At 36.2% G+C, this 26,238-nt stretch overlaps 1 protein-coding gene across 3 annotated transcripts; it reads left to right on the plus strand.

Annotated features, from left to right (window-relative positions):
- On the plus strand, positions 1-25,070 carry tdrd7b (tudor domain containing 7 b). Of its 3 annotated transcripts, XM_089128599.1 has the most exons (18): positions 1-131; positions 3,274-3,480; positions 3,566-3,710; positions 5,184-5,276; positions 7,746-7,935; positions 9,535-9,617; positions 10,123-10,346; positions 11,965-12,524; positions 13,620-13,809; positions 14,307-14,418; positions 14,508-14,710; positions 15,802-15,936; positions 16,284-16,367; positions 17,628-17,762; positions 18,722-18,832; positions 20,180-20,694; positions 21,308-21,468; positions 23,734-25,070. In XM_089128599.1, exons 2-18 carry the CDS (start codon positions 3,274-3,276, stop codon positions 23,952-23,954), a joined length of 3,369 nt encoding a protein of 1,122 aa, XP_088984725.1. In that variant the 5' UTR covers positions 1-131; the 3' UTR covers positions 23,955-25,070. The 3 variants fall into 3 exon arrangements, with proteins under 3 accessions (XP_088984725.1, XP_039525231.2, XP_088984720.1); XM_039669297.2 differs by lacking the exon at positions 5,184-5,276 and having other exon boundaries at positions 2-131; XM_089128594.1 differs by lacking the exons at positions 1-131; positions 3,274-3,480; positions 3,566-3,710 and having other exon boundaries at positions 5,064-5,302.
- The last annotated feature ends 1,168 nt before the right edge of the window (positions 25,071-26,238 follow it).

Here is a 26,238-nt window from a genome sequence, read left to right on the forward strand (position 1 = left end):
TAGCTTTCAGACAGCGGGAGTCGGGACTGCCTGCGGGACAGACCGCGAGGAGGACACCGGCCGCGATTAGCGTCAAAGAGCCAGTCGCTGTCATCTTAACCGGACGGCCGAGCCACACACACAATAGAGCGGTAAGACTCAAGACATTGTGGGAATTTATGGACTCGCCGCTTTATATTAAAGCAGCTTTGGTGGAAGAAAATAAGCGCGTCCGACTGTCAGTTTATTCTACTATCTGTTAATGTAAATTTGATTGACAGTGAGCTAGTCTGCGACTAATCACCCGGTTCAAATCAGTGAAATAAAACTGAAATGCATTTAAAACAAGTTTATAGTAAGATATTCGGGACTTTATTGTCCTTAGGTAGCGGACAACGCTCGCGACAACAGTTGGTCAAATTCTTTCACACGTTCACTGTACAGATCATTCATTTTATGTCAGCTATCTTGCTGTACACCAACTTTCATAGAACGTTAATTAAATCAAATCATTTAAGTATAAAAGATCTGTGTAAAATATACTATTTAAAATAGTTTTTGATGGCGACTGCTGTCAACGATAAAGGGTGTGTCTCTATCAGTCCTGAAAACAGCAGTACGTCGTCAACGTTCCCGTACGTGTCGTTTCTCGAGCTTTGACCTCTTATTACTTTCTCTTTCAGTTTATGGGATTGATGCTCTCTCGTTGTGCTACAGGTGTGTTGGCAAATATCACGGACATTTTTAACACGGATCCACGACACTTGTGGATGTAATTTAAGGAAAGGAACGGTCACAACAATTACCAGTAGCTAAGTCTTGCAGTCCAGTTGTTATGCTGTTTAGAAAAGTTATATTAGGCAAATTATCATACAACATGACACTGCTATCACTATTTTGCATGTCTTGTCAATTACCTCAACTCAAGCGTCATGGTTTAGTAAATATATATATATATATATATACATATATACTGTATATATATATATATATATATATATATATATATATATATGGTATTTATTACAGACAAGATCATCTCTGTAGTGTGTTATTTATAGTTCATGTTTTATAATGTACAAATGCACTAAACTGCAACTTAATCATTACAAATGTGTAATTACAAATATATTTAAATACATTACATACAAGTGTCAATAGAAACTATAAATGTTTGTCAGAACATACAACAGTACACTTTAACTATATTTCAAAGACAATATACGTAAATAAGGTGTGTAAAACATATGTAAGGATCCACTGAAGGCAAGTTGAAGCGAGAGAACTCAAGTGCAGTTTATTCAACAATAACATATAACAGGATCAAAACAACACAAAAGCATGACGTGGCATGAAACAAAACCGTGGACATAGACTTGCACAACAGAGGATCACAGGAAACAATACTTAACAAAGACACACGGCAAACATGAGGGCACAGATACACAGATTAATGACAAGACAAGGGACACTTGTGAACAATGAACAGACGATTAACAAATGACAAGACAGCAGGATCACATGACAAACATGGAACATGACATGAACAAAACCAAAACGTGACAATATAATACATTTTCAGTTGTGTCTGAAAACATATTCAGATCACACTCAAGTACAAAACTCTTGAATAGTACTCTTTTCACAAGGGTTTGAATCTGGTCTCTACGTATAGGCTACTTGCTGATCTGGGGTTGGCTCTTACTCTTGCTTTCTTGAACATGAGAGAATAAACAATGTGAATGTGATTATCCATTCATGCTGAGTAACTGGTTGTGACCGGCTAGTCCTGAATACAATGTGCAATGCGCAATTCATTAGTCACATCAGCAATACCTCCATATCCATGTGAGAATAAAATGACATGAATATAATGGCAATTGCATGATCTTAGCCATTGGTTAGTTTTGGACTTGATGCGGTTTACTCGAAAGAGTTTAACTGATTGTCAGCGATCAGATAATGTCATTGTTGTCTAGTTGCTTTCTATGTGTTGCATGTAATCAATAACACTCTTCAGCATAGATGAGATCAATGCAGGAAGCATAACTCATAAATCCATTAATACTCTGACTGGCTAGCCTTATAGCCTGGTATCTTCTTCTAATGTGGCTTTTCAATGATCTGTTGGTGTGAAATTGTTTTATTTGTATCATATATGTAAATGTGCAGTACACAACCTTTCAAAAGTTTGGGGTCAGTTCAGTACAATATATTTTTTGAAAGAAATTAATACTTTTATTAAGAAAGGATGCATTAAATTGATCAAAAGTGAATGCAAATACTTTTAAATTGGTAAAAAAAAAAAAAAAAAAAAAATGTTACCTGAGCAGCAAATCAGTGTATTATAATGATTCCTGCAGGATCATATGACTGAAGACTGGAGAAATTATGCTGAAAATTCAGCTTTGTCATTACAGGAATAAATTACATTTTAAAATATATTAAAATAGAAAACAGTTTTAGATTGTCAAAATATTTCTGTCATGTGTCTGATGGTAGCAGCGCACAGAGAAAACGAATAGGACATAAACAATAGTATTTATTAGACTATACAAAACATTGGAATAATCACAGGAACAATATCACACAATACATAAACTAGAACCACAGGAGAAACTGAAACATGGCTTAAATACAAATTGAGCTAAATGAAACACAGGTGAAGCTCATCATTACCTAAAGCGTAATATCATACAGGTATAACTTCCTTTTAAAATAATTATTAAATTGACTAATTTCGGTTTATACATGTTAGTTTCCATGACAGAGTTCAAGATAAATCTTCTCATTACTACTGGAGCTGCCAATTTGCTAAGTTTCAATTCTCAATGATTATTACGTAAACAGCAAGCAAAAACTACGGAAAAGCGGCAGCCCTTCAGGCGTGCTCAGTGTCCGAATTCACTCACTTGTTTTCATTCACTCCTTCAAGTGGACTGTATTGGTGGAGAATAGTGAATGAGGGAGGGTATATGATTTCAAACACAGCTAGACCTCAAACTAAGGCTTAATCAGTAACTTAGGAAACAGAAATGAATCACAAGCAGTAAACGGAAGGAGAACAGCAAATAAACAGTCCATAGAGCAAAATAAAACCCTAACAATTTCACAATATTACTATTAGTTTTGTAGTATATTATTTTATCAAATAAATTCAGCATTGGTGAGCAAAAGAGGCTTCTTTAAAAAAAAAAACAAAAAAAAACATTAAGAAGTCTTACAAACCCCAAACTTTTTAATGGAGGTCTCTCAAAACCAAATCCAAAACTGTGACTTTGTATTGTTTTTAAGATGGCGGATGAAGAACTGGTAAAGAAGATGGTACGGGCGGTGCTCCAGTCCAGTAAGAGTGGCGTGTCACTGTCCGACCTGCAGGTAGAGTATAAAGACTTGACGGGTGAGCACATACCGTATAAACAGATGGGATATGCCACACTGGATGCCCTCCTGCACAGCATGCCTTTGGTCGTGAAACTGGAAAAAGGGCAGTCTGGAGAGGTAAGACTCTCACTTACCTTTTCAAATTCACTAATTCAGCAGGTAAATGTGAATACTAAAATGTTAAATGGTTTAAAACCCATAGGTGGTGTGCCATGCTACCACGGGGAACGAGATGGCCCACATTACTAAGTTTGCAGCCCGACAGCGCACGGCCAAGAAGACCGGCCGACCTCAGGTGGTGAACTGTCAAATGAGAGTCAAACTTGCAGCTCCTCTTGTACTAAACGGTGAGATCACTCGCATCAGTTTTGTTTATTTAATGGTGGACCGACTAAACACATCATGTATGATAGACTAGACCAGAAGACTTCATATAGATGATGTATGCTAAAGGTTTTTACTTAAAGGGATACTCCACCTTTTTTGGAAATTGGCTCATTTTACAACTCCCCAGAGTTAAACAGTTGAGTTTCACCGTTTTCGAATCAATTCAGCCGATTTCCTGATATTTAGAAGAATATCAGTAATCAGACAGTTTCTGGTCTCATTGACTTCCATAGTATATATTTTTTCCTACTATGGAAGTCAATGAGACCAGAAAATGTCTGGTTACTGACATTCTTCTAAATATCAGAAAATCGGCTGAATGGATTTGAAAACAGTAAAACTCAACTGTTTAACTCTGGGGGAGAGGTAAAATGAGCCTATTTCCAAAAAGAGTGGAGAATCCCTTTAAAGTACATTATAAACCATTATGTTTGAATTATCTTTTGCCGTGCTTTAAAGAAGTACACTTATTTTGATAACCACTTATTGAAGTTCTTGATTATAACTGTAGTGTGTTATTCAATAAAGCTAATATATTATTTTAAATGTACTAAATCATTACAAATGTGTAATTACAAATGTATTTAAAATACATGACATACACCTTTCAATAGAAATCAATAGGGGTGTAACGATACACATATTCGTATTGAACCTAAGAAAAGTCAAGTATAGCTCCATCATTGCTCAAAGTAAAAAAAAAAAAATCATACTTTATGATGTTAGGTTTAATAAAAATATAATTTAAAAAAACGTACCCAATCATAACTGTAACCAAAGCGTACCGAAAAAAACCGTAAACGTACCGAACCGTACCAAACCGTGACCGAACCGTGAATTTTGTGAACCGTTACACCCCTAGAAATCAAGTATATTAAGTTTTTTTCTTGTTTATATTTCAGTTTTGTTGCACAATTGCGACTGTGTAGACGCATCACTTCTTTTAATGTGTTAACCAGAAGACATTATATAGAGGGCATTATCTAATGTCCTGTGCATCTTGTGTCTTTTTTGGTTGTGCATATGGCCTATTTAAACTCCTCTGAGGATGTGAGCACAGTTCTGGATGTACTAAGAATATAGCTCTGCATTAGATCATTCAGATCTAACAACAGTTTGCAACTGGTCTGGGAACTGCAAACTCACAGTCAGCTCCGGCTCTTTTAAACTCACACTGTCCCTTGATCAGCTGCTTGCCGTGATACAGCAGAAAGCAGGCATCTGTATTGACCTAGAGAGAGAGAAAGCGGTAGAGAGAGGGAGGTCTGGAGACTGCGGTGTTGTGGAGAGGTACAATAGAGCCTGCGTGGCTGTTCAGGGGAGGATGATCTGAAACGGTTTCTTTTTTTCTTTCTTCCCTCATCCTCTATTTAAGCACTCAACCGCTGCTGATGTGGTTCTCTCTTCTTAGCTCATTGTCTGCTGTCTTGTAGAAACTATCAGCCTGTGGAATCTAGACAGTGATATAAGTGTTAAATTGCTGCCACCTCGACGTCTCGCACTTTTAGAAAGCAGTCAGCTGGAAGGTACGATGTCATTCTGTGACAGTCAGGTTAGTGGTATGATGTCATGCTGAGACAGTATGGGTTTTAAGTCATCATCTCTGGTTGACTGATACTATGTAAATGTGCTGTTGTCGTATTCCATATGCTTTGTTTTCAAGAATGTATATAGAGGAGAGTAATATTTTTGTTTCATGTCCTCATTTCTAGTGATAATGCTGCTGTGCAGTGGGTTTCCAGAAACTTCATGGTTCTTTTGTTGTAGAATGTGCAGAGTAATACCTCTAGATTATCTGATAAAGTGCACTGATTGTTTGTGAAGCACACTGACATACTGACGTTTGTTCTAGCTTACAATCCTGTTTGATATTAAGGTATCAACTAGATTTAAGCTTAACAAAGTGACATAGCTAATGTTTTATAGTTGGTCGGATGACTTTTAAAGTAGAGCCCGACAATAAAGGATTTTGAAGGCCGATACCGATACAAATATTTGATGGTTGTAAAATCCGATATTCCGATATCGGCCGATATTTTTTATTTTATTTTTTTCAGTAACGCACAACAAAACATTAACAGATTTCCCTAACATTAGTTATTGGTAGTTATATATGAGTTTCAATTTAAATAATATGATAATGCATTTTAAAAAGAAACTTGTTTCTTTTATTGTCGCAACAGAACAGAGGAGGAACCAAACCTCATTAATTAATTAACAAAGCTCATTAAATTCCACTGATAATAGTGGCTTTAGCTAGCTTTGTGGTTAGCTAGAACGTTTTGCGCGTTATAAACGAGTGTTGCCAACAGGGACGATGTAGAGTGCCCTCTGGTGGACAAACTATACAAGTCCAACACTCCAACTTGACATGGTTGAAGCGTGTTTGGTCCGTTTTTATTTTATTTTTGAAATATTAATTTATCGGCCAATATAACTGCCGATACCGATAGTTTGGAAAATGCCGATATATCGGCCTGGCTCTATTTTAAAGGGATATTTCACCCCAAAATCTAAAAAATCTGTTATAGTTTGATGTCCCTGATGTATTTTCACAACATGTATGTTTTTCTTTCTTCCATGAAACAAAAAATCAGAAATGGAGCACAAAGGGTGCTCCACCATACAAGTGCACCATACAAGTGGTTCATATGATTCATGCACAATATTCCAAGTCTTATGAAGCTATATTACAGTTTTTGTAACAAACAGAGAGATATCTAAGCCATAATTCACTGAAAATCTTGACATTCACCTGACATAGCTCTCCTTCATTAGAGAAGCAGTTATATCTGATTCGTGAACAATTTGTTCTTTTTAGTTCTTCTTTGGATTTCTTTTTAGTGAACCCATTGAACTGGTTCACTAAACCAGCATGAATTGGACTGATCTGGTCTCAGGTTACACTCCAATCACCCATTGAATGAAAAGATTTTGCATCCAGTGTAAACACAGTGTGATATCCTGTAATAATACTACTGTCCATGTGAGAAAGTGTGCTTTAAAGGAGAACTCCGGCGAACAATGAACCTTTGGTCTAATAAAACATCGGTACCTAGTCAATCGTTCTCTGAGATTTGTTTTCATGATAATCCATTGTAAAGAGTTTTATCTCTAAAAACTGTTTAGCGTATAATGCTAGTACTGGGGGCATTGACTAAGTAAAAGAAATCGCTAGTTTATACCACTAACAAGGCTCAAAATAGCCCCACACTAACGCAGTAACATAATGAGGCTCCATACATGCAAAACGAAGCATTGAGAACTTTGTAAGTGTACAGACCGTTTAATAAGAAGATACTTTATGAAGACAGTTCACTTCGTGTATACAGACAGGAGCCATCTTAAAAAATAGTCTCGATAAGTCGATCCCCGAACGTCGTGCTGAGTGATCTGAGCTGTATGAAGTTCAGCGAACTTCTGAACTGTATGAACCGCGTTCGGGGATCGACTTATCTATCTTTTAAGATGGCACCTGTCTGTATACACGAAGTGAACTGTCTTCATAAAGTATCTTCTTATTAAACGGTCTGTACACTTACAAAGTTCTCAATGCTTCGTTTTGCATGTAGGGACCCTCATTATGTTACTGCGTTAGTGTGGGGCTATTTTGAGCCTTGTTAGTGGTATAAAGTAGCGATTTCTTTTTACTTAGTCAATGCCCCCATTACTAGCATTATACGCTAAACAGTTTTTAGAGATAAAACTCTTTACATTCGATTATCAAGAAAACAAATATCAGATAACGATTGACTAGGTACCGATGTTTTATTAGACCAAAGGTTCATTGTTCGCCGGAGTTCTCCTTTAATGGCGGTATCTTGACAGAAATTGTTAGTACAAGTAAGGAAAGACACTAAGGAGACACTGTATCATACACTGTTACTGGGTTACAGGAGACTCAAATTCTGTCTTGTGGATGTGGCCTAATAGTGTATTATTTTGAGATATGATTATACTTTTTTGATTTATATATTGTCTCATCTCCTTCATAGCAAAGCCAAGGACATCTCTGAGACAGCCCGATCATCGAGGACGTGTGTGGCGAGGTGGAAGTCATGGAGGGGGTCATGGAGACACTCGAACAGGAAGCATGAAGGACGCCCAGCCTGATGGGAAAGGCGGCAGACTCCACAACACACCCCCAAACACACCCACAAGAAAACCCTCCCTTCCTTCAGAAAGGTGAAAGACTCAAAAGAAAAAAAAGCATGCCAATTGGAATTGATAGGTAAAACGTATATTATAGCCAGATTAAGAGATTAATTCACGTTTAATTAGAAAGAAAATGAAAATTCATATATCGAAAGATCCATGTATAATATACATATATAATAAAAGAAGTGCTCCCATTGTGTGAGCAGCCTTTTGCTGAGCTGGTAGCTGAGAATACAAATCAAGTCCTAATGAGTAAACAGAAATGCCAAGCTCTTTATTTCTTCACAGACTCTTAATTTTCCAGTTAAGCAACTGGTTGTCTCTAGCTGTTGATGGTGTCGGATTTAATTGGCAATAACAGAGCATTTCAGCAGTGCTTGTTCAGCAATCGAATGGAGGATGTTGCCTGTGTGTGTGTGTGAGAGATCACTTCAGCCAAAAATCATTGAGAGCAAACAACTGACCTCACTCTTTAGAATTGTGTTCTGTATCGCTTACTGTGGCACACACACAATGGCTGTGAGGGTACAGATGAGGGTGGCAGAGTTAAGCGGGTGTACTGGGGTTTGTTAATCCTCCCTCCATTCTCTCACAGATTAGCCATTCTAAACCAGTCCAAAATGAATCAGCACTTTCCCTTTGGCACAGCGTGAGGGGGATTTTGGTTCATCTGACACCTAGAATCATATGCAATAAGACCTCCACACCCCTGCTTTATCACGCTGCAGCACTTTGCCAAAATGTCTGCTTGTATTAGTTGTATGTTGCGGCTGTCCGTTGAGTTTATGAAAACTGTTTTAGGCTATTGTGCTGTATTCGGCCGGCCAATTATTTAACGATTAGGGGGATAACCAAGCAATAATGCAGTATTAGGAAGCAAATTTGTATTCACTAAGTAGTATTTGCTATAATAGTATTATTTCTGTAACATAATTCTATTTTGCATCATTTTCCTCTCATCCTGTAGCTTTTAAAGGGATAGTTCCCCAAAAAACAAGTGGCCTGAGTAAAAAATATGGACCGAGGGTCCTTCTTTTGGACCAAAATCAGAACTGGGTTATTTTTGTAACCTTATTAGGTCTGAGTTTGGTTCTTGGCTCTTTTATAATATTTGATACACTCCATCAACAAATGAAATCTAAGGGGAAAGACACTAAAAAGCCGCTCACACCAAGAACGATAACTATTAAGAGAACTACTGTATAGCGATAACTGTATAATTGTCCTCACCAGCGGACACAATCATTATGTTTATTCTAAGCATGCTCTGCAGTTTAGCTCTTTAAAGCAGGATGGACTCTGATTGGCTCTCATTATTTTTATTGTTCATCAATTGAAAAAAAAAAACGTTCGAAAAGTAATGCGAATGATATCGTTCCTCTCTGCCGTTATAGTTGTGGTGTGGACTCTGCTATTCTTTTTCTATTTATTTTGAAAGATTTTTAGAACTATATCTTTATCGTTATCGTTATAGTTATCATCACTGGTGTGAACGGGCCTTAAGTTGTAATCGTTCTCGTATATAATCGTTCCAAAAGGGCATCTTTTATCCACAAATTTTATATTTTACAGATATTACCTGTTCTACAATCTCTTGTTGTTTTTCTTTTGTTGTTTTTTTTGTAGATCAGACAAAAGGATGACCCTTCCTTCCAGATTTCAGAAAGAAGTCCATACCCATCTCTCCCGAAATTCACAGCAGAGCAATGGTGAGTATCCGTTGGGTGGAAAAGTGTTAGATATGCAAACCGCCTAAACATTATTATTCACAAGAAGCTCCTTCAAAGGTTATTCTGGAGTTATTCAATTATACTGGAGTCCATAGCAACTTCCTCTCCCAGAAAACATTTCAGGCATGGGATGTTCATTAAGGATGAAAAGAAAACAGTCGTCTTCTGCCTCGAGCATGAAAAAGCTCCTGCTGTTACACAGAGGGACATCGCAGGTCAACATGCATTCAGTTCTGAATTCTGATGTTGCTGTTAGTTATATCTTAAAGCGATAGTTCACCTCAGAAAATTGTCTGAAATAGAAAGTCATATTTGTCTGAAAAAAATGACCCTTTTATGTACATAAATAATCTTTATTTGTGGGGATTTACTGCAAATTCACTCTGCAATCAAAATATCAAGCATCTGTTTTTAGTTTTAGTTTATGGTTTGTCAATTCAGAATTGTTACTAAGCTGCAAAATGTATGTTGTTGATATTTCTAGCTCCTTCTAACCTCAATGAAAACACAACTCCAGCAAAACCCAGACTGCCTCATTCTGCGCCTTACAGTCCCAAGCTGGTGCAGTCCCGTCTTAAAGAGGTTCTTAACAAGCACAGCAATGGCCTCTGGGTATCCAAGCTGCCTCAGCTGTATCGAGAGCATTATAAACAAGATCTACCCAGCGAAGCCCTTAAAGATCTGGAAAATTGGACTCACATTTGTACTGTAAGTTTATAGATATATCCTGTTTAGCCCATAGTTAGCACTATGTATTAATTGTGGAATTAAAGGGATCAAGTCATGAGAATATGCTTATGAAATTGTAAAAAATGGTAACTTTCAAAACATAAAATGTCCTCGGCAGACCAAAAAGACCATGTATTAAAACTAAAGGCGTTTTCACACTTGACTCGTTTGGAGTGCCTGTTTCAGAACTTGCCATGTTTTCTCCATTCCCTTCTGTTTGTTTATGAACGTTTAATGCGCCAATCACACTTGGATCCACACCAAAATACTCAGTCCAAAATCAAGTTCTGAGAGCGGAAGTTCTCTGGAGCGGTTCTCTTGGAGTACCATAGCAATCCAACTCAACAGACTAACCAAACAAGCTTTATGCATTATGTAAAAGAACGGTAGTGTCTAATTCTGTGGGTGAGCACATTACTGCTTTATATTAAAATGTCCAATACGGGTGAAGAATACAAGAACGCTGTCCCGGTAAAGCACTAATTTATGCTCTAACGGATAAATTATATATGATATAAATATTAGAGTGGGAATCAAGGCTTATTTACATTTATACTGTAAGTGCATATGTAATGACAGCTATTCGGAGCTAATATTTCAGTCCATCTTAGACAGTCTAGGACAGTTTTGCTTACTTGTGACCAGTGTTGGGTGTAACTAATTACTAAGTAATTAGTTACTGTAATTTAATTACTTTTCCCTTGAAAATGTAAAGTAAGGGATTACTCTTAATTTATCTGTAATTTAATTACAGTTACTTCTGATGTAATTCGTCTGCATTTTATGAGGTGTCTAAATATGACGACCGCACTTGTACAAATTCGTATGAATTATTGTAAAATATGTATGAAAAAAGTGTGAAATGTCATGAGATCAGACATAAAACAATAGTGGGTTTAACATCAAAATGTATTGTCTGATGCTAAAAAGTATGTTTTTATAATGTAACCTTCTCCATCTTGGTCTGTTTAAGGATAATTCGTGCAATTTTATAGTATTTATTTGAAAGAATTAAAACAGATTCATGTCTATCCTTGTATTATTCAGCTGGTTGAGATTGATATGGGATTTTTAAAGTAATTAGTAATTAAAAGTAATTAAATACTTTTTAGAGAGAGTAATCTAATTACACTGTTGAAGAGGTAATTAGTAACTAGTAATTAATTACGTTTTTAGAGTAACTTACCCAACACTGCTTGTGACATGCATAAACACATTTTGTGATACTCTGAAATGTAGCCTTTACCATAACATGTAAACCGAATAAAGGTGACAGTGCACAGCAAACTATCTACAGGTCTGAAAACATCCTGAGACTCAAAAACATCATTTTGAAATCAGAAATCCAAACCCAGTAATCCAAAACCCACGTTTCCCTGTTCTGTTGTTGATCCTGGCTGCGTTTAGCACTTACAGCTCTACACATTTTGGGTACGAGAGAGAATGGAAATAGGTCAGGAAAAATAAATGGACTATTTTTGGCTCAAAAAGCTCAACTAACATTATAATAGGGCTCCCAAAAAGATACATTTATTATAATAAATTAGGTCTGTGTAGTCCTTTGAATAATAATGCTGTCTTTTTGTTTGGTTTACAGGTTGAGAAACCATGCAGCAGCAAACCTCAAGAGTTGCTCCTGTACCCTGCTAAAGAAACTAGCCAGATTACACCACCTAGTGCTGCTACACCCTCCACACATGACAAATCCCCATCTCATCACAAAAAACCTCAGATTCAAAAAACCTCCAAATCAAGCTCTCCGGCGTCCCCCAAGGCTCTATCCTCGGACCTCAAGCAGAAGCTTGGAGAGTTGCTCTTGAAATACAGCAGTGGTCTGTGGGCCCACGCTCTGCCTAAACTATATCAGGACACATATAAATGTAAGCTGCCAGAGTTTGTGCTGGACCATCTCACCCTGCTTTCAGATATATGCACGATTGACTACCCCATGCCAGACAACCCCAAAAGAGCAATTCTGTATGCAAAAGTAGTGGAGGATGAGAACCGTAACCAGTCGGGATTGTCTGGCTCAGAGACGGCAGAGACAACAGAGCTCCGTTTGAGCTGCCAGACTGTTCCCCCTCTTGTCATTCCTAGAGAGGAGTACCCTTCTGTTCTGGTGGTTGAAGCAAGTGACACAAACAGCGTCATTCTGAGGTGCGTTTTAAGGTCACAATCCTTAAAGGGTTAGTTCACCCAAAAATGAAAATTCTGTCAGTATTTACTCACCCTCATGTTGTTCCAACCCCGTAAGACCTTCGTTCATCTTCGGAACACAAATTAAGATATTTAAGATATTAAGATCGCTCCTGCATACAGTAGGGACATTGAGGGACTGGCTCTTGCTGTCCCCGAAAAGTCATTAAAGACATCGTTAAAATAGTCCAAGTGAATCAAACGACGAGAACACTTTGGTGCGCAAAAAAACAACAAAAATAACGACTTTATTTCAACTATTCACTTCCTTTTCCATGAGCCTGTAAGTCAGTTAACGTAGTGTGATTGCGTAGAGCTACGTCACACGTAGGCTCACTATTGGCCGACGCTGGTCATGTGTGTGTGATGCGTGTGACGTACAATAACAGAAGCCTACCCTATTAAACTAGTAACCTGACTCGCGCAGAGGGAGAAATAAACGAATAGTTGAAATAAAGTCGTCATTTTTGTTGTTTTTTTGCGCACAAAAGTGTTCTCGTCGTTTGATAAACTTAAGATTGAGCCCCTGTAGTCACTTGGACTATTTTAACAATGTCTTAAATGACTTTTCGGGGACAGCAAGAGCCAGTCCCTCAAGAAGCCTACGGACTAGTATGCAGGAGCGATCTTAATATCTTAAATATCTTAATTTGTGTTCCGAAGACGAACGAAGGTCTTACGGGGTTGGAACAACGTGAGGGTGAGTAAATACTGACAGAATTTTCATTTTTGGGTGAACTAACCCTTTAAGCAGTTCATGAGAGGTTTGACTCTTCTCATGCCTGATATAAAACTAGAAAACAGATACCATTGTTACAAATTTTGCATTTTGGTAATAAACAGAGTGGCACATTTTCTTTCCTCAAGAAAAAAAAACACTTCTCTTCTTTAAATCAACTAATAATGTTTCAATTCATCTCAGAAGAGGTTGGATTGGATCAGAGAATTTTTGGAAAAGCTGGGGAGAAAAAAAAAGTTTGGAACTGTAAAAGTTAGCGGGCACTGTTGTACTTACTGTTGTAAAGTGTGTGTTCGTGTGTGTGTGTTTATTTGTAGGTACATAGGTGAAGGTTACTCCAAGGCGCAGGAAAAGTTAGAAGATGAAATGAGAGAGTTCTATAGGCAGGAGAACACCAAGATGGTGCTGACCTCACCATTACCAGGTCAGCTGACAGCCGCACGTGCTGAGGAAGAGGAGGAGATCACCCGGGCACAAGTGTGTGAGGTCATAGCCGACAAGGTCAAGGTGCGTTATTGTTGTTATTGCGTTATTAAGATCACAAATGAGTATTGTAGTATAGTGTAGTGGTTCTCAACCTTTTTAACTTTTAACCTTTTTTTCTTATTGTCCAAGACAATATTCAAAGTAGCGCCATATAAGATATGTTTGATGTTTCTGCTGTAATGACAAAGCTGCTGGTTTTCAAATAATTTCCATGACTTCCAAGTCTAGAAGTCATACTTTTAAAATTCTGAGTGACAGTCGTTGGTGTATTTCATCTTGTTTTTTTTTCTTATTAAAAATCATTTTAAGCTATCTAGTGGCCCTCGTTTGCTGAGCCCCCCTAGTGGGTCCCGGTCCCCTGGTTGAGAACCACTGGTCTAGTGCCGTTTACAGTGTATTGTTAAAAAACTGAGGCTGTTTTGATCTGTGATCATTTTGTGTAATATATTTATTTATCATAAATAAGGTAATGCTGTTTTAATAATTATTACTGCACTTTTATGTTGATTTTTAAACAGGTGTACTACGTGGATTATGGCTTTTCCGAAGTTATCAGCAAGAGCAAACTATTTGAGTTACATCAAAAGTTTTATAGATTACCTTTCCAAGCTACCAAATGTAAACTGGCAGGTAAAATTTGCATTCAGAACTCTCTGTGACAAAATAAAGTAGTTTCACATCTGATCTGTTCTAATGTTTCTGTTATATTAACGTTTCAGGCCTGGAGTCATTCAGTCATGAGCAGGCAGTACTGAAGAGGTTTGACTCTATGGCCACTGGCAAGATCTTATTGGCTGAGATATTAGAGCGCGAGGAAGTGCCTCTGGTGGTGTTGTATGACACATCACAAGATGATGATATCAACATCAATGCTGCCTGTATGAAAGCTCTGCAAGACAGATCCTTAGAGAGTCCCTTAAAGGTAACCAAAAATACAAGTGTTTGATATTACAATCAATGAAACACCCTCTTATCCAAAATATGCTGTGCTGGCGCCATGGGACAGATGTCAGAGTACATAAAGAGTACCATGGTAGTCCAAAAGTAGCATGTACAAAAATCTTGAAAATATCATCATACAGTACTTATACTATTATGTACTTATACCAATAGAGTGCTGAAGTGAAGACGTCACTATTTAGGACAACTCGGAAGCTAGCAGCGGATGGGTTCCCTCGATCGAAAAGCTATGCATTTTCCCCATAGACTTTTGGAAAATCACAAAAAATAAGATCTGTGTTTAACAAAGAGTTGTGACCCTTACACTTTTTGTCTATCAAGATAATCTTTACAAGTTAATCAAAAATTTATACATTTTGAAGCCTATATGAAGTTTTAAAAAAAACACAAGCACACACAATAAAGTTTAAAAACCACAAGCAGGTTATAACTGGTGTGTTTTATGTCAGATGAAAACGTGAAAATATTTAGAGGCTTTGGGTGATTTAGCAAAAACCCATTCAAAAAACCCATAGACTTTAGAGCGAGGGAACCGGAAGTGCTAAAATGCTAACTCACTTCCGCGTTTTGGCCTACAGAGTGACGTCGTAACTTCGACACTATATTATATCAGCACTTTTGGAAAGACATTTGGCCAATCAAATTTTAGGAATGGATCTGCTGTATTATCAATACACTACCAATCAAAAAACTGAGGAAACTGTGGTGTGTCTGTCTGTGTCTGTCTTTGTCTGTGTTTGTCTGTTGTGGTACTCAAGAAACAGTTCGTATTATTTATTTATGTTGAAAACATTTGTGCTGCTTAATATTTTTGTGAAAACCGTGATCATTTTTTTCTTTCTTTTACATTCTACTTTTTTAACATTACAAATGTCTATATTGTCACTTTTGATCAATTTAATGCAACTTTGCTGAATAAATTCAGTATTCATTCATATTTATTAGTTTTAATTTCTTTCATAATCATACTAAAGCCACAAAAAAAATGTCAAGTTATATTCTTGGGCTTTTAACATATAAATAACATGTACCGGTATTTGTATTCTGTCGTAGGTGAACAGTGCCTATATGAATGTGAGTGTGACCAGTGTTTGTTCAGATGGGACGATCTACTGTCAGGTGCCCTCCAGAGGCCTGACTAAACTCAACGAAATTCTGGAGAAGACTGAAAACTACTTCCACTCCCAGGTAACACAAATGGCAACAAGCATAATCTCCAAATGTGTAGCTTCAAATATGTTGCTAGGGACTTCTTCAGAGGAGGCGAGGAGGCCAAAATAGACAGATTGGGATTATGGGATTAGCAGGCGTCAAGTACATAATCCCTAGTAAATAGTTACCTGCTGGCACGGATTGTGTGATAGAACTCATTACAGTGTATATATCAGATTGATTTAAATGGTAATTGTTCATTGTTTACTGCAGCATATTGCATATAGCACACTGTAGAGTACCGTGATGCCCATTTTTATGATATGTATCCTCCTGTTGTATGGCAGATAGGATATGCTCACGTGTATTTTTCCCTATGAAAGGTCACGTCAGAGTCACTGGTTTCACGGCCTTTCTGCGGCAAAAATTGTTTGGCTAGATTTAAAGGCAAATGGTCCCGGGTGGAGGTGAGTCTGCTATCAATTCCAGAGTGAAATATATATATATATATATATATATATATTTACTGCACCAGATTTTAAAACATTTACTTAAACTAGTTAATGACTACTGCAATCCTGTAAGTAAATTTCACTGAAAATAGAATTGTTCCCTCATGCATCATGAATGCTGCTTTCACATTGTGTTGGAATTGCTGACATTGTGAGATCACAATTCAGAGATTTTGCTGACTCAGACATTTGTTATGTCAAAATGGTTCTCTAGCTTTGTTGGTTATGACATCAAAATGCTGCATTAGTGCATAAATTAATATCTAATACTAGCTTTAAAATATTTGGAAAGATCAGTAAGATTTTTTGAAAGAAAATTATACAAAATTCATCTAAAATGTTCATATTATCAAAGAATCCTGACTTTATGTATGGTTATCCCCAAATATTGGTAATAAACAACATTGATCAACATCAATGTTTCTTGATTTCTTAATGCACCTAATCAGCATATTAGAACGAGGATCATGTGACGCTGAAGACTGGAGTAATAATGCTAAAAATGCAGCTTTGATCACAGGAATAAATTTCATTTTAAAATAAATTAAAATCCATTTTAATTTTATTTTTCATTTTCATTTAAATTTCATTTTAAAATGAATTAAAATTCATTTTAATTTATTTTTCATTTTTAAATTTCATTTAAAATTAATTTTCATTTTAGAATAAATCAAAACTGTTCAAATGGAAAGCATCTATTTTAAATAATATTTCACAATATTACTTATTTACTGTAGTTTTTATCAAATAAATGCAGTCTTGATGAAAATAGGAGACTTCATTAAAAACATAAAAAATTCGTACTGACCCTAAACTTTTGGGCCGTTCTTTATATATATAATATACTATAAAAATGACATATCAAACATAAAAATAGCAAACTACTAATCTTTTAAGTATTGAAGCCACTATAATTTTGTTAGTTGTTGCATGATGGTGTAATGGTCAAATGAGAGAAGTTCAAAAAATTATGAGTTTCCTACCTGTAATTATGAGTTTGACAAAGACAAAGTCAGTGATCTCCTGATTATAGTAATTAACATATTGTGAATGTGAGTGCAGATTACATTTAAATTCACTAAATCATTGTCTGGTTCCTTAAATGAAAATAATAATTATTGTTGAAATAATCTGAGGTGATCTCTTTAAACTTCTCACAAATATCATTCCTGATGTGTCCACACTATAACTGTGTCCACTGTGGTTTTGTCCTAGATAACTAACCTGCATGGCAGCCGGGTGCTGGACATCTTGTTTGTGGACATAGGCGTCCAAGCGTCGGTAGAGGTCATTGAGTTGAGAGAGATCCCCCCTTCTTTACTACGTGACCTCATGTCCACCCCGACCCAGGTCAGACAACAGCTAATGATGGCAAAGAGACGTTAACCACTAAGTGTAGTGGGTTGTGTCAGCAGTTTTGGGTTATTTTTAGTTACATTTGAATTAAGTGCCTGAAGGCGAATAGCCTGTTTGTAAACAGTAATTTTGGCCTCAAAATGTTCCAAATACGTTCCAAAATATGACTTTATGTTCAGTCTGCTTTTGTTTTATCATATTATCCACGGCTGTCCATGAGCAGCATTCACTTTAATTGTATGGAAAAATAGTGGCATAGACATTTTTCTATAAATATAATGAGAACAAAGAAGTCAAACTGGTTTGGAGCAAAATGAAAAATGACAAAATAGTACTTTTTTAAGAATTAAATATCAAATATATGCTACATAGCGTACACAGCAGTACACTTGTAAATATATATCAGCGCATATTCTTAAATATCACTGAACATATACATACATAAATACAAACAAATGAGAGAAAAAGAAAACACAGAACAACAAAGCCAATCAGGTGAGGTTTACCATTGCTTTAACAATTACTGTTTACTTAGTTGAGGATGTCTTTACGTTCTTTATATATTAAGCACTTTTCCGGTCAGTTCCCAGTTTTCATCTTTAGAATATATTTAAGTTCCTCCATAACCAGGATTTCTTCAATAATTCCAAACCATTGATTACACTTCAAAGTAGTAGGGCTGTGAAACGATTAATCGCGATTAATCGTGAATCGCAATTATAAACACTACACACATATACTGTATATTATGTAAACACAAACTTTTATTTTGGATGCGATTAATCGCGATTAATCATTTCACAGCCCTACGAGTAGTATCTTCCAGTTCCTAGTTTTGCAAGCCACAAGAAGAATCTTAAATACATTAGAATAGTAATTTGTGAGTGAACGTATAGTTGAATTGTTAGGTGATTAATATGTGAGTTTGTTTGTCTATGTTTGTCCCTCTGCAGGCACTGAAGTGTTGTTTGGCAGATCTGCCTGTGGGTGGAGGCTCATGGACTCCTGACGCCGTGCAGTGGCTGAGAGACACGGTTCTCCACTGCAGTGACTGCAGTTTGAAGGCCAGTTAAATACTAATGCTGCTCTGGTTTCACATTTACATTTCATCTCACTTCATTTGCACTTAAGATACAAGTATAAAACTGAGGCAAATTCCAGTAAAGAAAAAATGGGTTTAAAAAAAAGTGAAAAGGTTTCAAGCTACTTTTACAAAGTACTTTCTCACAAAACAAAAGATTCAAGTTATATAGCAATTATAGAAAAAAAACTAATATATATATATATATATATATATATATATATATATATATATATATAAAATGTTAGTTTAGATTGTACTTTGTAGTTTTTAAATTATATATATATATATATATATATATATATATATATATATATATATATATATATACAGTATATATATATAGCTTTAGTAATTTTTATTTTATTTTAGTTTTATTCCATTTTTGGACTTGAACATAAACATATTTATTTCGGTTAGTTCCCATGGCAATATTTAAAATTTTTGTTTAATATTTTAATTTTAAAATCTCCCTGTGGTGAAAATCCAGCTTTTTATGTTGTTTATATGTCTATGAGGGGTTTTTAAAAAGACAAACCACGTACAAATTGATAAGTCTGCACCATTGTGTGGAGTATTTTCTTTCTGACGTCACAAACTACCTTGTAACCAATCAAGTCAATGTGGGATCGTCAACGAGTGGATCTCTGAACTGGTACGAGTGAATGGAGGCGGGGCTAATTTGCATATTCATAGAACCACGTATACTAAATCAGGCAGGGGTGTAGAGTTATATTCAAGCTATTTAAGGCATGAAGAATTTTTTGTTTAAATATGTCATATTGATGATCAAAGATTACTACAGGGGGACTTTAAGTATCTAATATTTCTATTTTAGTTCTATTTCAGCTTTTTTAAAATTACATATATAATATTTTGAATGGTTTTAGTGAACAATAACAACACTGATATGAAGAGATATGTAAGTGGGTTACTGCATTCATGACGCATGGAAGTTTCCGCCACAGAATAAAAAAATTAAGAAACTTGCAGATTTTTTTTGCCTTTTTTCCTCAGAATCGGACTTTATAACAATTGCGATATCTAACAAATATATAAAAATATCTCGCTATTGTGACTTTATAACTCGCAATTGGGAGAAAAAAATCTATTTGTGAGAATAAAATATTTTTTTATTTTTTATTCAGTTGCAGAAACAAGCAGCTCATGAACCACAAAACTTTACTAAATTTAGAATTAGCAGTTTGAAGATGATGGCTTGTCGTGTTCAGGACTGTATAATATATCCGGCCGCTCACTGCTGCAATGACACCTAAAAGAACAGCAGAAAAGAAGCACTAAAAACACCTCATGCTTTTTTATTTTCTAGATCACTAAAGTGGATGAGAACAAACGTCTCGCTCATGTTTATCTTTTCACCAGCAAGAACTTCATTGACACAAGCTCCAGTTTAAACCAACAGCTGGCCGACTCTGATCTGTGGAACCACCAGAAGGATGTTTTCTTAAGCAGCCGAGGGCCTTCGAAAGCCCTCAACGCCCCGGCAATCAGTGCCACCATCCAGACCTCCAGCCTCAGCACTGATAAAGCCCCACACACACCCAAGAAGATGTCATCACCGCTGGGGAGCCAGGACACACCTCCAGGCTCTCCGCCTAAACAGCCGGCTCTTCCACCACTGCTGGAGTTGCCTGAGATTGGGCAGAATATGGATGTGTTTGTTTCAGTGGCGTGCCATCCTGGCCACTTTGTGCTACAGCCATGGCAGGATATGTACAAACTGGTGGTTTTGATGGGGGAGATGATTCTGCATTATAATAAGATGGAGGATAAACCGTTTAAAGTGGAGAAGAACCAGGTTTGTGCTGCCAAGGTGGAAAACAAGTAAGTGTCTGCATTTTGCTTGCGCGTCTAGGCCAGGGGTATCCTACATACAGTATATGCCTGAAAGTTTCTAGTGATCCTGGTTCAAGTGTATTTAATTTGCCATGAAATGGAAGCTACACTAGTCAATTATAGCGTTAAACAGCTTTTCGAAACTAGAAAAATGTAGGGCAGGGTTTTATATTGTCCAATCCGGATTTGATTGTATTGTTAGACCATTGTGGTTTGCTATTACTGTGATGTCATGTGTGAATGATAGTTTTTTCCGCCCTCACGGCAGTAGTTAAACATCAGAGTAGAGAAGTCATAGCAAGGGGAAGTTATTTTGTTAAACTAGGGCACATGAATAAAAAAAAAATAATGTGCATGGATATATAAACATTTATAATAAATTCTGCAATATTACATAAAAACATAAGAACTGTCAGTTTTGATTTAATGGTGACTTTAATTTGGGCTAGAGCTGATCTCTGCTAGGCTGTACACCTCTGGTATAGGTAGACGACGACCAGCATAAAGTCTGATGTAAACCCTGCGCTGAGACATTGGGTATTTCTGTGAGGTGTTCTGTGAGGTCATGTGACTGACACTCATCCTCTATTTTGTTTTGCAGCTGGTACCGTGTGTTGGTGAAAGGAGTTCTGACCAATGGTCTGGTCTCAGTGTTTCAGCTGGACTATGGCAAACATGAGCTGGTGAGCGGGACCCAGCTCCGGCCCCTCACCCAGGAGTTCTGCCAGCTCCCCTTCCAGGCCATCACTGCTCAGCTGGCTGGTACACTTCATTTCCTGTCAGAAAGGCTCTTTCAGTTATTGAAAAGGCTGTTTTAGACTTCTTGTTCATCAGCTCTCAAACCCCATCTATTCATTATCCATTCAGAAGAGACTTTTTTTCCATGATCCCATGCATTTCCTGTAAATGTTCCGTCAACAATATTCAATAAGCTCCACTGACCCAATCTTTAGCACTGAGCCCTGCTGGAGCAGCTCTAAATGTGCTGTGATATTTAATGAAAAGCAATAGAATGAACAGTGAAAGTAACAGAAGTTCATATAATACATTTTAGAAGGCTTAATTTAGCATGAAAATAACTGAAGGTTATATATATTTACTAAGCAAATTCAGCCAACTAAAATTATCCATATTCTTTTGATTTCTTTACCCAATATTATATAAATTACAAATGCTATGAAAATACAGGTATCGTTATTGGCAAGTACCAAAAATGAAAGTATCGTTTTGGACTCGTTTGCATCCCAAAAATGTATACTGTATATATTAGGGCTGTCAAACGATTAATCGCATCCAAAATAAAAGTTTGTGTTTACATAATATATGTGGGTGCACTGTGTATAATTATTTTGTATATATATGAAGAGTTCAGATGCAAAAGCCTCTAAATGCCATTTGAAATTTTCTTCTAAAATGACCATTTTTATCAAGCTTGTATATTTAAGTTCAGTAATTTCACTTAAATAACAATTAATAGGTAATCTTCATGGCCATTTAAGTGAAATCACTGAACTTAAATATACAAGCTTGATAAAAATGATCATTCTAGAAGAAAATTTCAAATGGCACTTAGAGGCTTTTGCATCTGAACTCTTCATATATATATATATATATATATATATATATATATATTATATATGTAAACACAAACATTTATTTTGGATGCGATTAATCGCGATTAATCATTTGACAGCCCTAATATATATATAAGGAATCATGTGACACTGAAATGTGTAATGCCTGCTAAAAATTCAACTTTGCCAGATCTTACTGTCCTCAACCTATTTTACTAGACTATATAAATAATAATAAAAATTTAGTTTTCAAAACTGTAATCCAATTAGTTTCTTTTAAATGGAATGAGTGAAATAAAAAAATACCTGGCAGGATAAAAGAAGCTGAAGGAGAACAACACTAGAAGAAGAAAGGGAATTGCTTTTGTAGATAGTTGACTGATTATTAAAGGAGTAATTCACTTTTAAAAAAACTTTTGCTGATAATTTACTCACCCCCATGTCATCCAAGATTTCCATGTCATTCTTTCTTCAGTCGAAAAGAAATTAAGGTTTTTGATGAAAACATTCCAGCATTTTTCTCCATATAATGAACTTCAGTGGGAACCAAACGGTTCAAGGCCCAAAAGACACTTTCAGTGCAAACTGCAAACTGTTCAAAGGGCTTTAAACGATTCCAGACGATGAATAAGGGTCTTATCAAGCGAAACGATCGCTCATTTAATAAATAAATAACAAAGTTTAAGTTTTATAAGCTCAAATGCTCACCTTGCTCTGTTCTGTGATGCACGTTCGTGACTCTCCTGTTCGAATCTTTTTTCGTGTCATTTGGTTCATTCAACGAACGAAAATGAATGAATTGACTCAGAAGATTTGTTGAATGATTGAATGAGTTCGAACAGGAGAGTCACGAATGTGCATCACAGAACAGAGCAAGGTGAGCATTTGAGCTTATAAAACTTAAACTTTGTTATTTATTTTTTTAAATGAGCGATCGTTTCGCTTGATAAGACCCCTATTCATCATCTGGAATCGTTTAAAGCCCTTTGAACAGTTTGCAGTTTGCACTGAAAGTGTCTTTTGGGCCTTGAACCGTTTGGTTCCCATTGAAGTGCATTATATGGAGAAAAATGCTGGAATGTTTTCATCAAAAACCTTCATTTCTTTTCGACTGAAGAAAGAATGACATGGACATCTTGGATGACATGGGGGTGAGTAAATTATCAGCAAAAGTTTTTTTTTTTAAAGTGAACTACTCCTTTAATACTCTTTTCCAAATTCAGGTCACTTACCAAAGTACTAACAGACTGTGTGCTGTATCACTCCTGTTTCCAAAGAGCCTTGTCAAAGTCCCTGACTCATATGGGCTGCATGCATGATGTGAATCTTGAAAGAGCTCACATCAGAACTGCTCCTTATTTTCATGCGGCGATTTCAACTATGACTTTTTGCATTCTGTTATGTAACGAAAACCAAAGTGCAGTAGATCTAAAAGTGTGTCTGATCTTTCCAGGTGTGAAACCCAGGCAGTGGTCTGAGGAAGCCTCCATTGTGTTCAGGAACCACGTTGAGAAGAAGCCCCTGGTAGCCCAGCTGGAATCGGTGCAGGAGGCGTCACAGCCCTGGGACCGGAAAGTGGTGATCTTCTTGGTGGACACTTCACAAGAAGAACGGGACATTTGGCTGCATGACATTATGGCTGAACTCACTGATGAAATGACCAACGCAGCGTAGAAACCCTGATCAAACTTTAGTGTTCTTGAAACATTCTTGTAAGGTTATTCATTAGTATGCTATAGATTAAAGGTTTATTTTTCCAAAATGTGACTTGGACGCAGATTTGCGCAAGCAAATGTGAATCATAGAGTTGAAAGGTTCAACTTTTAGACAGACGTATTGCAATTTATAGCAATTTAAATATTAAACTAGCTGGTTAGCAGCACCTTTTCATGCTCTTTGCTCGCAGTGTTAACTGTGGTGGTGTATATTCTTGGCGAGAGAGTAGGTCATGCATTCCATAGGCTATTGCCTTTAATACAAAATACCTGTGGAGATCCATCGTCAGTGAATTCATGCTTTCATCTTCTAAGTTAAATCATGATCACTACAGCTGTACCAAACCCTGATGCGGTCAATCATTTTCCATAATGTATTTGAAAACTGTGTGAATACATTATGTAAGTTTGACTGTCCAGCAGATGATGTGCTATGTGGAGGCATGCTTCATGCTTTTAAGTGTAGCATGTTACAAAGCTGACAGATTACTACTTTATGGTCCAAAAGCGACTAACAACGCACAGTGCTCTAACTTGCACAAAGCTGATAGTGTCATTTCGAAACTGTTTACAAGATTTTTGGAGTCTATAATAGTGTAAAAGGCAAGAGGAACGGCACAAGCCGTCCACGATCTAGACGTATGTTTTTGGGCTCTGGATTTAGTGTTATTTATTAAGCTTTTATTTTATTTGTCTTACTAATAGTGTAGTGAAGCCATGGAATGTTTGGGGTTTGCTACAATGTGACCATCTAATGTATTTAAGGTATTTTAATAGTAATGGGATAGTTTTATTATGAATATGAGTATGAATATGAGTTAGACTTGAAAGCGACACCATTGTTGGCATGTAGAATTTAACTTGTGTTTTAACTAGATGCTTAATATTCTCGAGATAAAAGTGGAAAAAACACTGGTTGTAGCCCTATATTTAAATTTAATAGATTTTCTTTACCTTAAAAGTCAACATGGAATTAAAATTGAACCAATTTTCTTTATTAATATACCTTTCTGGTCTTACTGTGAAAAAAATGTCTTTGTAATCTTTTATCAAAATTAAATAGCTTGTTTCTTTAGCTGATGCTTGGGGTGGGCGATATGGCAAACACACATGTATACATATATATGTGTATAAAATATATAATTTTCAGGCAGTATGACAATCTTATCACGATTCTTCTTCATGTTGGTGTAATTCAAATTTAAGTTTAAATTTAAGATGTAGCCTTACAAGGTAACAAAATCCCAGACCATTTAGGCCAAATTAAGGGAGGGCGATACAGCCAAAATATGATTTCACTTTATTTTATCTTTGTTATTAAAAATAAGAATAAATATGCAAATTACAAATAATAGGACTATACAAATATAAGATACAAATGATTTTTTTTACAGCTACCATTGGTGTATTTGACAGTATCATTCAAGAAATTGAATAAACAAATATAAAAATAAAATACTACATAGACTTCACTGTATGAATGAAATATACACTGATTCTTAATAAAGCTGCTAAAGTCATTCAGTCGAGAGCAGTGAGTGATTTTCTCATTGTCTGAACATAAAAGACACAGATAACAGCAGGTTTATTAGGCTGCTGTCACTTTAAGACCAAATACATTCTATACACGGACTCGCATCCGAACTTTTTACACTCACTTAAGTTCAAAAGATGTTTGTAAAACATAAAAGTTGTTGATGTTTACCTTGTATTCAACAGTTAAACGCAATAAGACGCGAAAGAGAACCTAGTCCATGACGGATTTTAGTGTGTGCGTTCTCAGAAAAGCGTATCTCGGAACAGCGTGAATAAAAAGTTTAACAGGCAAGGCTTTAAAACAATGCTAATACGTGATGATGAAGAAGTGGAATGTCACGCTGTGATGCTAAACGTGATATACGTGGCGTTGTAATTGGGACAGGGCGCGATACTACGATCCCTTTTTGTTAATCGTTCACGATCCATAATCGGTATATCGCACAGCCATAGCTGACGCCTTGACTTCCTGAAAAACAGAGATCACTTTTCACAGCCCACTTACTCGGCTTTTCACATTGTGAAAATAAATTCCACATTGTGAGAATTCAGTTAATTTCATTTTGACTTTATGTTAAGTACTGCAAGTAATGAAATGATAGATATCAGTAAGTGGATGATTATTCATATTATTAATTAATATTAAGTTACAGGACGATTATCAATATTAAACTTTAAAATAAAATTTAAATGTAAACTGACTTTTT

The sequence above is a fragment of the Pimephales promelas genome, chromosome 1, assembly GCF_988280905.1.
Source record: "Pimephales promelas chromosome 1, fPimPro1.hap1.1, whole genome shotgun sequence".
NCBI classification, from domain to species: Eukaryota; Metazoa; Chordata; class Actinopteri; order Cypriniformes; family Leuciscidae; genus Pimephales; species Pimephales promelas.